The following is a 16,062-nucleotide window of genomic DNA, read 5'->3' on the forward strand; positions in this document are numbered from 1 at the left end:
CCCCCTTCCCCTTTCCCCCTTCCCTTCCCCCTTCCCCATTTCCCCTTCCCCTTCCTCTTTTCCCCTTCCCCCTTCCCCTTTCCCCCTTCCCCTTCCCCTTCCCCTTTTCCCCTTCCCTTCCCCCTTTTCCCCTTCCCCTTCCCCTTTCCCTTCCCCCTTTTCCCCTTCCCCCTTCCCCTTTTCTCCTTCTCCTCCCTTCCCCTCCCCTTCCCTTTCCCCTTCCCTTCCCCTTCCCCTCCCCTTCCCCCTTCCTTTCTTCGAACCAAAGCCAAACTCTTCTAGAACCAAATAGGAAGTTGCAGTCTTGGCCTTTGGGTGAAAAGCACATTTCCTTGGAATTCCCAGCAGGGATTTGTCCCCCGAGCGAGGGAGGAGAGCGAGCCCGGGGCTCCCCCCCCCTGCTCTCCCCACCCCGCGCTCAGCAAAGCACTCGACAAAACCCTGCGGGAGCTCTCGGAGCCAGCACCAGGCACTTGGGAGGGGCTTTTTTCCTTCTCCCTTTCCCTCTGGATCCCTCTCCCTTTTTTTATTTTTATGGATGGAACCCCCTCCCTCCCCTCCCCCCGGCCGTGTCCCCCTCTCCCCTCTGCCCCCCTTTTTTTTGTTGCACCGGATACCTCAGCTCGAAAGCGGAACGAACTCGTGAAACTTGAATCCAAACCCACAAAAAAAAGCTCCTTTTTTTTTTTTTTTTTTTCATTTTTTTTTTCTTTTATTTCCTTTTGGGAAGATCCTTTCCAGTATTCTACGGAGGAGAACTGGAAAAAAAAAAATTTAAAAAAAAAGAAAAAAAAAGAGGAATTGTTTACATTTCGCTGGCGAATCCGCGCTCGCCCGCTGCCGCTCCTTCCCTTTCCCGGCAGGAATTCGGGAGGCACCGCTCCATCCTCCCTCCTCTTCCCTCCCCATGGGGCAGAAAAACGCCCTGAGCGATTCCCAGATTCCCGGGATGCTCCGTTTCCATGGAGATCCATCCTGGGGGGGTGGGTGGATCCATTTCACTGGAATTCCCAGCACGTGGAAAAAACGCTGCTGTTGCCTCGCTCTGCCCACCCCGCACACCTTGGGGGGTTCTGTCTTTTTTTTTTTTTTGCGTTTTTTTGAGGTTTTTTTGAGGGGTTTTTCTTCGAGTTTTTTTTTTTTTTTTTTTTTTTTGGGAATATTCTCGTGGTTTTCCGGGTTTGTTTTTTTTCTTTTTTTTCTTTTTGGCTTGGAGGAGGAAGCTGATCCCTCTTGCCGGCCTTGTCCCCCGCGCTCCCAACGCGTCACCTCCCGCTCAGCGACGCCGAGACAATCAACGCGATCTCCGTAAGGGCTTCTCCATCCCTTCCTCTCTCACCCTTTTTTTTATTTTTCGTGCCCTCTGCCCTTCGCCAGGAGCTTTTTCCCACCCCCCCCCCTTTTCATGTCTTGAAAAATAATAATAATAATAATTATTATAATTATAATAATAACGATGAAAACGGAGGAAAACGAGGTTCCAGCGGCGCATCCGCTGCCCGGGAGCAGAGGGGATGGGGTAGGGGGGGGTGGGAGGGGAAAAAAGGGGACGTGTGGCCTTTTTTTGGGGGGTCCCAGTCTTGTTCTCCTTTAACGCTGTTATCGTTATCGTCGACAGCACAGCTTGACAATTTCAGTAATAATCGAAGTGTTTGGTAATAATTGCATTATTTTGCTAAACGAGATTTTTCTTTTTTTTTTTTTCTCGTGATGGTTTCCCTGGTGCGTTGTAAAAAAGAGGGATGGAGGGAAACTTCCGCTGCCCTGCCCCGCTCTGCTCCCCCACCCCGCACCGCCAGCACTTCCCAAATTTTCCATCCCTTTATGCCAAAGTTGGACCATTCCCTGCTCAGTTCAGCGGAATTTTTTTTGTTTTCGGCTTCCCCCCCAACCCCGCCTCCAATCTGATTGATTGATTGATTGGTTCGGAACACGCAGGCACCAGATCTTTGTCCTTTTTCCCTGTCCCGACCCTCTGGAAAAAAACAAAAAAAACAAAGGAAGTTTCTCTCCGACCCCTTTGGTCCAAAGCACTTGCTTCAAGTAATAAGCACTTTTGTTAAAAAAGCATGAGTCTGGATTCCCTTTAGCATCCCACGGGATAGAGAGCGGCGAGAGGGAGAACGAGAGTGTCTTTGGCTTTATTTTTTCAGTTGGAATTTAAAAGAGAAAGAAGAAGAAAAAAAACGGAAAAAAAAAAAAACCAAAAACCAAAAACCAACAAAAAAAAAAAAGTTCGTTTCTAGGGAATGAATGGACAAAGGGAAGTTGTGTTTTGAGAGAGAGAGAGAGAGAGAGAGAGAGAGAGGGAAAAAAAATGAAAAATATGAAAAAAAAAAAAAGCTTAAAAATAGAAAGAATTAAAAAAAAAAAAAAAACAACAGCACAAAAAAAAAAAATTTACATTTAACTACATTTCAAAGTCACCGGGTGTTTTTGCACTGCCATTGCCCGAGCGAGGGGCGCCGCCCCCTGAGCCATAGACCCTGCGACGAACACTGAATGTACCGGCGGCAGCGCCCCGAGCGGGGCCGGGCCGGGCCGAGCCGCTGCTGCCGCCGCTCCCCGGCCGCGGGCACTCGGGAGCTTCGGCTTGTTAGGGAAGTGTGTCCCCGTGTCCCCGTGTCCCCGTGTCCCCCTGTCCCGCTCCTGTCCCGCTCCTGTCCCCGTGTCCCCGTGTCCCCGTGTCCCGCTCCTGTCCCCCTGTCCTGCTCCTGTCCCGCTCCTGTCCCCCTGTCCTGCTCCTGTTCCCCTGTTCCGCTCCTGTCCCCCTGTCCTGCTCCTGTCCCGCTCCTGTCCCCGTGTCCCCGTGTCCTGCTCCTGTTCCCGTGTCCCGCTCCTGTCCCGCTCCTGTTTCCCTGTCCCCGTGTCCCCGTGTCCCGCTCCTGTTCCCCTGTCCCGCTCCCGTCCCGCTCCTGTCCCCCTGTCCTGCTCCTGTCCTGCTCCTGTTCCCCTGTCCCCGTGTCCCGCTCCTGTCCCCCTGTCCCGCTCCTGTCCCCCTGTCCCGTTCCCGTCCTGCTCCTGTCCTCCTGTCCCCGTGTCCCGCTCCTGTCCCGCTCCCGTCCCTGTGTCCCGTTCCCGTCCCACTCCTGTCCCCGTGTCCCCGTGTTCCTATGTCCCGCTCCCGTCCCTGTCCCCCTGTCCCTCTCCTGTCCCTCTCCTGTCCGCCTGTCCCGCTCCTGTCCCGTCCCTGTCACCTCTCCCATCCCTGTCCTGCTTCTGTCCCGTCCCTGTCCCGCCCCTCTCTCTCCCCTCTCCAATCCCTTTCCCCACCCATTCCCCATCCCTCACCCCTTTTTCCTCCTGCTCCCCTCCCTTTCTCACCCTTTTTCCCACCCCTTTTCCCATCTCTCCCGCCCCTTTTCCCTCCCCATCCCTCTCAAAGCCCTGTCCCACACTTCCATTCCCTTTCCCACCTCTATTCCCACCCCTTTTCCTTCCCTCTTCCACCCCTTCTCTCCCTTTCCTATCTCCTTTTCACCCTTCTCCCACCCTTTTCCCATTTTCCCTTTCCTTTTCCCTTCCTTTCCCTCTCCCCTCCCTCTCCCTTCCCATTCCCTTTCCCCTCCCTCTCCTCTCCCTTCCCGGACGGAGCGAGGACCCCTCCCCAATCCCACAAGAGCAGCCCCCGGCCCCTCCCGGCCGCATCCCGGGGCTGGAATCCGGCAGATCAAAAAAAAAAAAAACCCAACAAAACAAAGTAGCACTGAAAAGCCAAGTGAAAAAAAAAACCCCAAAAATCTCCCAAAACGTGGAATCCGTTTTGGTTTTGTTCCCATTCGGGGTGCTCGGAGCACCCTGATCTGGGGGGGCTCCATGCAGATCCCAATTCCCAGGAGGGGAAGGAACAAGGAAAACCCCAAACCAACAAAAGCAGAGACCCCAGAAAAAAAAAAAAAAAACACCTTTATTTTGGGTTTTTTTTTTTCCTCCTTGATTTTATCCCGCTGTTCCGCGGGGCCTGCGGAGCTCCCCGGCTCCTTCCCGGGTGGGAACGTCAGGGTCGGATCCCACCTTTGCCTTCAGTGAGAAACCAAAGGAATAGAACAACCCCTTCCCACTGGATACCGGCACGGACACGCGGATTCCTCGGTTCGGGCTTTGTTTTTCCTTTTCCTTTCCTTCCCCCCCCCACCCCCCACACTCCCTTTCCACCTTCCCTTCCCTTTCCCTTCTTTTTCTCCAAGGACACAAGGAGCTGTTCAATCCTCTTCTCCCAGCTGGAATTTTCTGGGCTCGGCAGTGAAAGGAGATTTCAAAACAAAACAAAACAAAAACAAAACAAAACAAAAAAAAAACAACAAAACCCCCAAAAACGAATAAAAGCCGAGGCTCACCCGAAACATCAGCCTAAAAAAATCCTTGGAATTGCGGCGCGAGGCTGGAGGGGGCCGGAGCCGGAGCCCCCGCGGGGCAGTTGGGGATGGGGGGGGGGGGAACGCGTCTCTAAGGCATCTGTAGCAACTCTGTGTCTTTAAATATCCTCCGTGTCAATGCTGCACCTCTGTATTTTATGCACATAAATGTTCCTTTGACGCCGACAGGACAAAAACGAAAACCTCATCATCACCTGTCAGGTACCGCCGACTCCTCCTCCGTGGGCGGGTCCGTTTCTCCCGGGCCTCGGTTTGTTGTCCCCCCCCCGCCCCACCTCTTCCCGTGCAGGGGGGAAAGGGGAGAGGAGATGGAAAAAAAAAAAAAAATAAAAGAGAGGAGGAGGGGGGGAAAAAAAAAATAACGAAAAACACACACACAAAAAAAAAAAAAAAAAAAAAAAAAGAGGAAAATAGCCTTACTCGACCCAGTCGTTATCGATATTGTTCTTCGTCAACTTGAAAATAAATAAAGGAAACTTCGCATGGAAAGCTCCGTGGGTGTGGTGATTCGGGGATCCAGGGATTCCTGTTGCTCTTCCCGAGTTCCTCGGGAGCTTTGGAGAAGCTGCGACTTCCTCCTGACCTTTTTTTTTTTTTTGTCTTTTCTGAGCCCGTCGGTTCCCGGAGGTTTGAGCTAAAACTGCCGCGTTTTGGGGCTCTGCGCGTTGATTCCGGGGGGTTTCGGGGTTCTGCCGCATTGCTCTGCCCCGGGAATGACCTTTCCAAGCTCTGCCTCGGGAATGACCTCTGGGATGGGTCCGGCTGAGCTGGACAAAGCACGGTGGGAGAACAGGCTGGAGGTGCTGGGGGGTCCTGGATCCCCTCAGGGGTCCCAGAACTTTGAGGGGTCCTGGGTTCCTGAGGGGTCCCAGAACCTTGAGGGGTCCTGGGTTCCTGAGGGGTCCCAGAACCCTGAGGGGTTCCAGAACCTTGGGAGGTCCCAGAACCCTGAGGGGTCCCAGAACCTTGAGGGGTCCCAGAACCTTGGGTGGTCCCAGAACCCTGAGGGATCCCGGGCTCCTGAGGGGTCCCAGAACCTTGAGAGGTCCCAGAACCTTGGGAGGTCCCAGGTCCCTGAGGGGTCCCAGAACCCTGAGGGGTCCCAAAACCCTGAGAGGTCCCAGAACCCTGAGGAGTCCCGGGCTCCTGAGGGGTCCCAGTCTTGCTGTGGGACATGGTCCCAGCCCTCTGAGGGGTCCTGGACCTTTGAGGGGGTCCCAGTCCTGCTGTGGGATGATGTTCCAGCCCCTCAAAGGGTCCCAATCCCACTGTGGGACAGGATCCCAGCCCCCTGAGTGGTTCCTGGACCCATGAGGGGTCCCAGTCCTGCTGTGGGACAAGGTCCCAACCCTCCGAGGGGTCCCAAGCCCCCAAGGGGTCTCCGCCTCCTGAAGGGTCCCAGCCCTGCCCCGGGATGGGGTCCCAGCCCCCTGAGAGCTCCTGGACCATTGAGGGGTCTCACCCCCGCTGTTGGATGGGGTCTCAATCCCCCAAGCGGTCTCACCCCCTGCTGTGGGATGGGGTCCCAGCCTTTCCAGGGCTCCCAGCCCCACTGCAGGATGGGCTCCCAGACCCCTGAGGAGCCCAAACCCCCTGAGGGGTCCCAAGCGGCGCCCGCCCCCCAAATTTGGCGCATCTACAGCTGGACAGGGACACGCCGAGACCCCTCTCTGTGCCACCGCTGTCCCCCGAGCCGGACACCCGCGGGGACAGGAGCCAGGCAGCAAATCCAGCCCCTGTGACCAAATCCTGCTCTTTTTATTGCGGCGCTGGATCAATTCTCGCTTCTGAGAGCTGTGGTCCTTCCTCGGCTCCTCGCGGGGGGGGGGGTTCAGGAGAGGGAACACGCTCGGATCCAGCCCCGGAGCCGCGTGTCCACCCCGGGAGAGGCCGCGGGGCAGCGAGGGGACCCCCCGAGTCCCCTCCCGCGGGGCTGAGCCTGAGGCTCCCGGCACGGCCGATCCCCCCGGGGGGTTCTTGAGGAGGGGGGAAAATCCCGTCCTGAGGGCGGGGTGGGGGTCCCGCCGCCCGCTCGGGCTCCGGTCAGCGGCGGGGGCGAGCGGGGCCGAGCCCCTCAGGGCTGGAGCCAGGAGCGGAGGTGCCCCTCGGCCAGGGCGATGCCCAGCATGATGCCAGCGCCCAGCAGGAACCCCGCGTTCTGCAGGAGGAAGCGGCTCCAGGTGCCCTCGCCGGGACCCTCGGAGCCCCGCAGCGCCTCGGGGAGCTGGGGCAGAGCAGGGGGGGGCTCAGCGGGGTCGCCGTGAGACCCCCGGACCCCACCCCCAGACTCCCCTTACCATGTCGGCCAGGGCCACGTAGAGGAAGATGCCGGCGGTGGCGGTGAGGACCCAGGGGGCGAGGGGGGTCCCGCTCTGCCCCAGGGCCACCCCCGCGACCACCCCCAGGCAGGAGAGCAGCGCCGAGAGCAGGTTGAGGAGCAGGACGGAGCGCGGGGCTGTGCCCGCCCGCAGCAGCACCGCCAGGTCACCTGCGGCCACCGGAGGGGGGGTTCAGGGCTGTCCCCAGCTCTGGCGGGGGGCCAGGGCGGGGGCCAGGGACTCACCCAGCTCGTGGGGCAGCTCGTGGCAGAGCACGGCCAGCGCCGTGCTGAGCCCGCTGGAGAGGCTGTGCGAGAAGGCGGCTCCTGTGGGGAGAGAGGGTTCCTCGTCCCGGACCCGCACGGCCCCGGTGCCCGACGCGCCGGGCACCCCTTGTCCCTCTGTCCCCTTGTCCCCAATAAACCCGGCAGCCCTTGTCCCCCATCCCCGATGCATCCCTTGTCCCTCTGTCCCCGTGTCCCGATGCAGCCCTTGTCCCCCTGCCCCTGAACCACCGCGCGCCCCTCGTGCCCCTGTCCCTGCTGCTCTTGTGCACCCCTTGGCACCCGGTCCCAAGGCACCCCTTGTCCCCCTGTCCCCCTGCCCCTGACACAGCCCCGTCCCCTCACCCTTGGTGCTCTGTGCACCCCTTGTCCCTCTGTCCCCCCGTTCCCGATGCGACACCTGTCCCTTGTCCCCTGTGCCCCGCCCCTCACTCACCCTGTGTCTCTTGTCCCCGCTGCACCCCTTCCCCCCGTGCCCAGTATCCTCCTGTCCCTGCGCATCCCTTCTGCCTCCATCTTCGTCCCCATCCTCCTCCCCGTCCCCGTCCCGGTGCCGGTCCCCGTCCCCGCCCTCACCGATGGCCAGCCCGTCCGTCAGGTTGTGGATGCCGTCCCCCAGCACCACCATCCACACAATGTCAGCGGCCCCGGAGCCGAGGGGCAGCGCGGGGCCGTGGGAGTGTCCGTGGGAGTGTCCGGGAGAGGGTCCCTGGGGGGGCTCGGGGCGTCTCAGCTCCAGCTCCGGGTCCGGTGCCGTCAGGTGTCGCAGCTCGGTCCCTGCGGCGGGACGGACACCCCGGCTCCGGTGGGTGCCGGGGCCGGGGCCGGAGCGGGGGGCTCTGGAGGGTGCGAGGGGGTCGTACCTCCCCGTGGCGGTGCCGGGACCCCCGCGGCCAGGCCGGGGGTCTCTCCATGGGGGTGTCCCTGGGGACAACGGAGGCGTTTGCGTGCAGAGCTGGCCCCGGCGGCGGCCCCGTGCCCGCCCGGTGCCCGCCGCTCTCACCGTGGCCTCCCGCCGGCGCCGCAGCATCCCCAGGAGCAGTTCCAGCAGGAAGAGCAGGTAAAGGCCCCCCAGCACCGCCAGCCCCTGCAGCACCGCGGGGCCCGGCTCCCACGGCGGCTCCTGGTGCCTCCCCTGCGCCTGGACACGGGGACGCGGCGGCTCAGGGGACGCGGACACCGCGGTGTCCCCCGGGTGCCACCCCCGCGGCGGTACCTACGTGGGGCCAGAGGTGCAGCAGGGCGTCCCCGCAGAGTGTCCCCACGGCCAGGGCCACCAGGAAGGCCAGGAGCGAGCGGAAGGAGCCGCGGCTCAGCAGCGGGACCAGGAGCACGGCCAGGGCGGAGGGGAGGCTCACGGACACCACGGCCAGGAGCCCCCAGCCCAGCGCTGCGGGGAGGGTCAGGGGGCACGGCCGGAGCAGGGGGGGCACGGGGAGTGGGGGGTGGGAGTGGGGGGGCCTTGGGGATGGAGGGATGGGGACCCCAGGGGTGTGGGAATGGGGACTCCAGGGATAGGGAGCCAAGGGATGTGGGAATGGGGACCCCAGGGGTGTGGGAATGGGGACTCCAGGGATAGGGACCCAGGGGATGTGGGAATGGGGACTCCAGGGATAGGGACCCCAGGGATGTGGGAATGGGGACCCCAGGGATGTGGGAATGGGGACTCCAGGGATAGGGACCCCAGGGATGTGGGAATGGGGACCCCCAGGGATGTGGGAATGGGGACTCCAGGGATAGGGACCCAAGGGATGTGGGAATGGGGACTCCAGGGATAGGGACCCAAGGGATGTGAGAATGGGGACTCCAGGGATAGGGACCCAAGGGATGTGGGAATGGGGACCCTCAGGGATGTGGGAATGGGGACTCCAGGGATAGGGACCCAAGGGATGTGGGAATGGGGACTCCAGGGATAGGGACCCAAGGGATGTGGAGTGAGAACTCCAGGGATGAGGACAACAGGATCAGGACTGAGGGAAGGGGGGCACGGCTCGAGTAGGAGAGCACAGGGATGGGGGGAGGGGAAAGGGGGGTCTTGGGGATGCAGGGATGGGGACCCCAGGGATGGGGACCCCCATATCACAGTGGGGACAGGGGACATGAGGACCAGACGATGGGGGGACAGGGATGGGGCTGCAGAGACGGGGGACCCCAGGGACGAGGGAGCTTGGGCCGGGGGCCAGAGAGGAGCCCCGGCTTGGGGTTACCTGGCCACAGGGCCCCCCCCGGGGGAGGCAGCGTCACCTCATCGCTGTGCTGGATGCAGACGCGGCTGTCGATCTGGTAGAGCAGCGCGGGGCACAGGAGCGTGAACTGCTCGGGCGTCAGCTGCGGCACCGAGTCCAGCCCGAAATTCACCAGCAGCTGGGTCACGTTGAGGCACTGGGGGCGGGGGGCCCGCGGTCAGCGGCGCTGGGGGGTCCCGGTTCCACGGGGGGGGGGGGGGGCACCGGAATGTGGCACTGGAGCGGGACAACGCGACCCCCCCCCGGTCCCCACTCACGTCGTCGTGCGGGTGGTCGGCGCTGGAGTGCTCCAAGCCCAGGACCCTCCCCAGCAGGCTCAGGCTGGGCTGGAACAGCCGGGAGGCTCCCCCAGCCCCGGGGGGCTCGGCGGGTACCGGCTCCACCCAGCTCGGCGTCCGGGAGGGCGGGGGGCTGCGGGAGACGGGGGTGATGAGCCCCCAGCACAGCGCGCTGCGGGGCAGCCCCGCGGGGAGGGGACCCCCAGGTACCTGTGGGGTCCGTCGGTGGTCGGGGCGCTGGGAGCCGCGTCCCCGCCGTGCTCCCAGAGCGGGTGGCTGTGCCGGTGCTTGTCCTCCTGCACCTCGAGCAGGTCCAGGTGGCTGACGTGGCCGTGGCCCAGCTCCTCGTGCTGGATCTGGACCACCTGCACCCGGCCCAGCCCGAGGCTGCCCAGCAGCCGCGCCAGCCCCTCGAAGGGCAGCGTCCCGTTGGCCCCGTACTGCCCGAAGAGCTGCTGCAGGTAGTAGCCGTGCTCCTGCGCCGCGTCCTCGGGGAGCCCCCCCGGAGCCACCGGTGTCCCCGGGGACCCCCCGGTCCCCAGAGCCAGCAGCCCCAGGACGCCCAGGAGGAGCCCAGGGGGGCTCATGGGGCCGGATCCCGCGGCAGCAGCTGGAGGAGAGCGGCGATGTTGGGACCCCTCAGCCCTCGCTCGCAACCCACCGACCCCCCCCGACACCCCCGCGGGTGTCCCCGCCCTCCCCGGAGCCGCCCCCCGCCCGCCCGGCCGGGTCTCGCTGTCCCCCGGGTGCGGGGCCGGTGTCACCCTGGTGCCGGTGCCACCAGGACTGGGGGGGTTCCTGTCCTGTCACCCTCCTGTCACCCTCCTGTCACCCGTCCGGCGGTCCGGCCGCAGGGAGAGCCACAGGCGGCACCGGGGACACCTCCCGGGACACGTGTCCCGCACCGGGGCTCAGGGACACCGCGGGGAGCGGGGCTGGGGAGGGGGGACGCGGCTCCCGTGCCCCCCCGTGGGGTCGCAGGGTGGGACTTTGGGGGTCGTGGGGACAGCAGGGGGGGACACACGGGGTGACCCTCGTCCTTGAGGGGAGGTTTTGCAACGGGCGCGGGTTTGGCGGGGGAGTTAATGTTTCACCGAGAGCCAGATAAAGCCCTCGGCCCCCAGCCCACGCCCCCAGCCCCCCACCCACCGCCGTGTCCCCCCTCCGGCCCCCCCCCCCCCCGCCACCGTCGGGGACACGGGACAGCCCCACACGGACACGGGATGGCCGCTCCTCCCCCACCCCCACCCCCCACTCCACGTGGGGCCCGGCCACGCCGTGGGGCTGGAAAACCCCGGGAGCCGCCGCCCCACCGACCCCCCGACACCCCCGCGGGGGTCCCCACCCTCCCCGGAGCCGCCCCCCGCCCGCTCGGCCGGGTCTCGCTGTTCCCCCCCCGCCCGCGGGACCCCCGCAGGTGCGGCGCCGGTGTCACCCGTGCCCCCCACCCCCGGGACCCCTCCCGTGCCCACCCGTGCCCACCTGAGCCGATGGCGCGCCCCTGGCTGTCCCCCGCCTGTCCCCGTCCCCGTCCCGCGTCTGCTGCGCCCGACCCGGGGGGGGGCCAAGGGTCACCCCGGAGCTGCTCCCAGCCGGCCCCGGTGCCGGGAGGGGCCGCGGGGAGGGCCCGGAGGGCGGCGGGCGGGGGGGGGTCCGGGCCCCCCGCGCTGGGCAGAGCCGGGGAGGCGCGGGCAGAGCTCGGTTCTTTATTAACCCCCCCCCACCCACCCCACACCCGACGCGTCCCGACCGCGCACGAGGGTGGGGGGGGGGGGGGGGGCACGGCCTGGACACCCCCCCCACCCCCGGGGGCTGCCCCGTCCTGCCCGGGACCCCCGAGCACCGGAGGCGGCGGGGGGGGGGGGGGGCGATCCGGGCCACGCTCGCCCTCCCCGGAGGCACCGCCGTGAGCGGGCACCGGGCACCCCCTCCTCGCCCCGGGGCTGGGGGACCAGGGACCACCCCCCCCCCACGCCCCCAGTTGCCGGTGGTCCCGGGGAGGGTCCGGGGGGGGGTTCCGCGGGGGGGTCCCCGTTATCTCTTGCTGGTCCTGCGCGTCTCTTTGCCGTTGCTGACGGGGTTGGGGTGGCCGGGCTGGCTGCGGGTGATGCGGCCGCTCGGGGGGTGCGGGGGGGCGGCGGGGGGGTGCGCGGGGCCCCCCGGGCTCAGCCCGTTCCCGTTCTGGCTGTCGGGGGCTGCGGGGAGCCGGGAGGTGAGGAGGGGGCTGAGGGGGCGCAGGGTGGCACGGAGAGGGGGGAGGGGGCTGCGGTACCCACCTGGGGGGGCGGCGGGGGGGCCCTGGGGGGGCTGGGGAGCTGCCGGGGTCGCGCTCTCGTTCTGGGCCTGGGGGGAAGGGACGGAGACCCCCCCCCCCGAGTGTCACAGAGATGGGGGTGCAGGGGGGGGGGGGGAGGGGTCCTGGCAGTGCCACCGTGGCCCCTCCCTCCAGGCTCGGGGGGGATTTGGGGGAAATTTGGGGGGGGGGAGGGGTTAGGGAAATCTGGGGGGATTCGGGGGAAATCTGGGGGGATTTGGGGGAAGTTTGAGGGGATTTGGGGGAAGTTTGAGGGGTTGGGAAAATTTGGGGGGATTTGGGGGAAGTTTGAGGGGATTGGGGGGAAGTTTGAGGGGATTTGGGGGAAATCTGGGGGGATTTGGGGGAAATTTGAGGGGATTTGGGGGAAATCTGAGGGGATTTGGGGGAAATCTGGGGAGATTTGGGGGAAATTTGAGGGGATTTGGGGGAAGTTTGAGGGGATTTGGGGGAAGTTTGAGGGGTTGGGAAAATTTGGGGGGATTTGGGGGAAATCTGGGGGGATTTGGGGGAAATCTGGGGGGATTTGGGGGGAATCTGGAGGGATTTGGGGGAAATCTGAGGGGATTTGGGGGAAATCTGGGGGGATTTGGGGGAAAATTGAGGGGTTGGGAAAATTTGAGGGAAGTTTGAGGGGATTTGGGGGAAACTTGGGGGGGGTTAGGGAAATTTGGGGTGATTTGGGGAAAATTTGGGGAGGTTTGGGGGGGGTTAGGGAAATTTGAGGCGATTTGGGGGAAATTTGAGGGGATTTGGGGGAAATCTGGGGGGATTTGGGGCAAATTTGAGGGGATTTGGGGGAAACCTGGGGGGATTTGGGGCAAATTTGGGGGGGTGGGAATATTTAGGGGGATTTGTGGCAAATCTGGGGGAACTCTGGGAAAATTCAGAGGACATTTGGGAGGAATTCGACATCAAGCCCCCCCCCCCAACTCACCCCTTTGCCCTGCGACTGCTGCGCCACGTACTCGGGGTTGGGCTCGCTGAAGTTGGGCACCTCGGAATAGACCATGCAGAACCTACGGGGCAGAGCGGGGCCGTGGGGTCCCCCCAAACTCCCCCCAGACCCCAAAACCCCCCAGGGCCCGTCCTTACTCGCCGATCTTCTGCAGGTCCCCCCCGCGGCCGGTGTAGAGCGTCAGGCAGCCCTTGAAGACCGAGGCGTAGCTGAGGAGGAGGAGGAGGAGGATGATGACGAGGGACTCGGGGGTCCCTGGGGGTCCCTGGGGGTCCCTGGGGGTCCCCAAGTGCTGCCGTACCCCTTGGTGAGCCGGATGATGTCCCCGGGCTGGATGAGGTTCCCCACATCGTCCCACACCGAGATGTTGATGCTGCCGGTCTTGTCGGCCACTTTGCACGTCCGCACCTCGTGGCCGTCCTTCGTCTTGGTCACCCGGCCTGGAGGGGACACCCAGGGGACACCCAGGGGACACCCAGGGGTCAGCGGGGGATGGAGGGGGCCGAGGGGACCCCGGGGGGGGCCGGGGGGGGGCTTGCACGCACCCGTCTCCAGCACGATGAAGATGAGGTTGAGGTTCTTGAGCCCCGGTTTGACGTCCTTGACCAGCGTCTCGGTGCTCATGGTGCCGGCGGGAGCCTGCGGGGGGGATGTCAGAGCGGGGGGACAGCGGGGGGACAGCGGGGGGACAGCGGGGGGACAGCGGGGATGGGGGGAGAGTGGGGGGACAGAGGGGGGACAGAGGGGATGGGGGGAGAGTGGGGGGACAGCGGGGACGGGGGGGGACAGTGGGGGGAGAGCGGGGGGACAGCGGGGATGGGGGGGACAGCGGGGATGGGGGGACAGCGGGGATGGGGGGACAGGGGGGATGGGGGGAGAGCCGGGGGAGAGCGGGGGGACAGTGGGGATGGGGGGGACAGCGGGGATGGGGGGACACTGTGGGGACAGTGGGGACAGTGGGGGAACGGTGGGGATGGGGGGGACAGCAGGGATGGGGGGGACACTGTGGGGACAGTGGGGACAGTGGGGACAGTGGGGATGGGGGGGACAGCGGGGATGGGGGGACAGCGGGGATGGGGGGGACAGCGGGGATGGGGGGGACAGCGGGGACAGCGGGGGGACAGCGGGGATGGGGGGGACACTGTGGGGACAGTGGGGATGGGGGGGACAGCGGGGACACTGTGGGGGGACAGCGGGGACACTGTGGGGGGGACAGCAGGGATGGGGGGGGACAGCGAGGATGGGGGGACACTGTGGGGACAGTGGGGACAGCGGGGGAACGGTGGGGATGGGGGGGACAGCAGGGATGGGGGGGACAGCGGGGACAGCGGGGGGACAGTGGGGATGGGGGGGACACTGTGGGGACACTGTGGGGACAGTGGGGACAGTGGGGATGGGGGGGACAGTGGGGGGAGAGCGGGGGGACAGCGGGGATGGGGGGGACAGCGGGGATGGGGGGACAGGGGGGATGGGGGGACAGCGGGGGGACAGCGGGGGGACAGTGGGGATGGGGGGGACAGCAGGGATGGGGGGGGACAGCGGGGATGGGGGGACACTGTGGGGACAGTGGGGACAGCGGGGGAACGGTGGGGATGGGGGGGACAGCAGGGATGGGGGGGACAGTGGGGACAGCGGGGATGGGGGGACACTGTGGGGACAGTGGGGACAGCGGGGATGGGGGGGACAGCGGGGACACTGTGGGGGGACAGTGGGGGTGGGGGGACAGCGGGGACACTGCGGGGACATCAGGAATGGGGAGAGCTGTGGGGCATGGGGGGACATTGGGGGGACACTGGGGGGACACTGGGGGGACACTGGGGACAGCGGGGACACTGAAGGGACATTGTGGGGACACCGGGGATGGGGGGAGTGCTGGGGAACGGGGGGACACCGGGGTACACCGGGGGACACCGGGGGCAGCGGGGGCAGCGGGGGAGACAGTGGGGGGACAGGGGGGGACAGCAGGGACACTGTGGGGGGACAGCAGGGATGGGGGGAGTGCTGGGGACCAGAGGGGGGACACCGGGATGGGGGGACAGCGGGACTGGGGGACACTGGGGACAAGGGAAGGGGGACATGGGGGATGGGGGGAACAGCGGCAGGGGACACTGGAGACTGGGGGGACACTGGGACTGGGGGGGCACTGGGACTGGGGACACTGGGACTGGGGGGGCACTGGGAATGGGGGACAATGGGACTGGGGGATTATGGGAATGGGGGACAATGGGGACTGGGGGGACACTGGGACTGGGGGGGCACTGGAGACTGGGGGGGCACTGGGGACTGGGGACACTGGGACTGGGGGGGCACTGGGAATGGGGGACAATGGGACTGGGGGATTATGGGAATGGGGGACACTGGGGACTGGGGACACTGGGGACTGGGGGGACAGAGAACTGGGGGGGCACTGGGGACTGGGGACACTGGGGACTGGGGGGCAGAGAACTGGGGGGACACTGGGGACCGGAGCGGGGGGGGCACAGCGGGGACAGGGAGGACTCTGGGGACTGGGGGGGCCGGGGGGACACCGGCGGTGGCACCCCTGGGACGGGCCCGCAGGGACGGGACACCCGGGATGTGGGAACGGGACACCGGGATGGGACACCGGGATGTGGGAACGGGACACCGGGATGGGACCACCGGGACCGGGGGACCCGGGGGTGACATCGGGGAGGGGCCGTGGGGACATCGCTGCTGGGACCGCGGGGACGGGACCACCGGCCTGGGGGGACACCGGGGACCGGACACCGGGGATGGGACACCGGAGGCACCGCTGCTGGGGACGAGGAGCGACGGGACGGGACCACCGGGAACCGGCCACCACCGGACTGCGGGGACAGCGGGGACGCGACCGTAGGAACGGGACACCGGGGACGGCACGGCGGAGGCAGCAAGACCGCGGGAAGGGGCCCGCCGGGGACGGGACACCGGGAGCATCCTTGCTGGGAACGGGACCACCGGACTGCGGGGACGCGGGGGACGGCGCCGCCGGGACACCGGGGACAGGACCGCGGGAACGGGACTACCCACGAACGAGACTCCGGGGCCACCGGGACCGGGAGCAGAACCAGGATCGGGACCGGGGCCGGGACCGGGGCCGCCCTCTCTCCCGTCCCGCCACCAGGGGGCGCTCGCACCTCCCGCCGCGCGCTCACCGGGCACGGCGCCGCCGCCGCCGCGGGCGCTCCCGGAAGTCCGCGGCCTCAGCCAATCAGAGCGCGGGGAAGCGGGTGACGCACAGCGGCTCCAACCAATAGCGATGCAGAGAGGGCGGGACTCCGGGCAAAA

General features: G+C 65.6%; 3 protein-coding genes across 3 annotated transcripts in view; 1 reads left to right on the forward strand and 2 right to left on the reverse strand.

The window, feature by feature from the left end:
• The window catches only part of ANKRD52 (ankyrin repeat domain 52), a 69,642-nt gene extending 67,309 nt beyond the window's left edge, over positions 1–2,333 (forward strand). The window contains exon 29 of the mRNA XM_068997684.1: positions 1,739–2,333. The gene's annotated coding sequence lies outside the window, so the exon portion shown is untranslated. The remainder of the gene's footprint in view (positions 1–1,738) is intronic.
• A 3,805-nt stretch (positions 2,334–6,138) lies between these two features.
• SLC39A5 (solute carrier family 39 member 5) lies at positions 6,139–10,089 on the reverse strand. The gene is made up of 8 exons (XM_068997499.1): positions 9,713–10,089; positions 9,482–9,635; positions 9,186–9,360; positions 8,199–8,368; positions 7,555–8,119; positions 6,940–7,020; positions 6,674–6,864; positions 6,139–6,600 (listed from the first exon to the last, which is right to left on the reverse strand). The coding sequence occupies exons 1-8, from the start codon at positions 10,087–10,089 to the stop codon at positions 6,451–6,453; spliced, it is 1,863 nt and encodes a 620-aa protein (XP_068853600.1). The 3' UTR covers positions 6,139–6,450.
• Positions 10,090–11,478: 1,389 nt separating this feature from the next.
• NABP2 (nucleic acid binding protein 2) lies at positions 11,479–15,887 on the reverse strand. The gene is made up of 7 exons (XM_068997689.1): positions 15,805–15,887; positions 13,320–13,413; positions 13,076–13,214; positions 12,912–12,983; positions 12,754–12,835; positions 11,779–11,845; positions 11,479–11,697 (listed from the first exon to the last, which is right to left on the reverse strand). The coding sequence occupies exons 2-7, from the start codon at positions 13,396–13,398 to the stop codon at positions 11,537–11,539; spliced, it is 600 nt and encodes a 199-aa protein (XP_068853790.1). The 5' UTR covers positions 13,399–13,413; positions 15,805–15,887; the 3' UTR covers positions 11,479–11,536.
• Between the last annotated feature and the right edge of the window lie 175 nt (positions 15,888–16,062).

This window comes from Aphelocoma coerulescens, chromosome 29 (genome assembly GCF_041296385.1).
Source record: "Aphelocoma coerulescens isolate FSJ_1873_10779 chromosome 29, UR_Acoe_1.0, whole genome shotgun sequence".
Taxonomy (NCBI): domain Eukaryota; kingdom Metazoa; phylum Chordata; class Aves; order Passeriformes; family Corvidae; genus Aphelocoma; species Aphelocoma coerulescens.

Excerpts from the sequence above, each read along its gene's own strand:
- SLC39A5 (XM_068997499.1), bottom strand. The coding sequence starts at position 10,089 with ATGAGCCCCCCTGGGCTCCTCCTGGGCGTCCTGGGGCTGCTGGCTCTG. Across the intron at positions 9,361-9,481 it reads CCGACCACCCGCACGACGAC|TGCCTCAACGTGACCCAGCT; the intron begins GTGAGTGGGGAC and ends CCCCGCCCCCAG. Across the intron at positions 8,120-8,198 it reads TGCTGCACCTCTGGCCCCAC|GCGCAGGGGAGGCACCAGGA; the intron begins GTAGGTACCGCC and ends CCCCGTGTCCAG.
- NABP2 (XM_068997689.1), bottom strand. The coding sequence starts at position 13,398 with ATGAGCACCGAGACGCTGGTCAAGGACGTCAAACCGGGGCTCAAGAAC. Across the intron at positions 11,846-12,753 it reads AGCAGTCGCAGGGCAAAGGG|GCCCAGAACGAGAGCGCGAC; the intron begins GTGAGTTGGGGG and ends CCTTCCCCCCAG. Across the intron at positions 11,698-11,778 it reads CCCCCCCGCCGCCCCCCCAG|CCCCCGACAGCCAGAACGGG; the intron begins GTGGGTACCGCA and ends GGCTCCCCGCAG.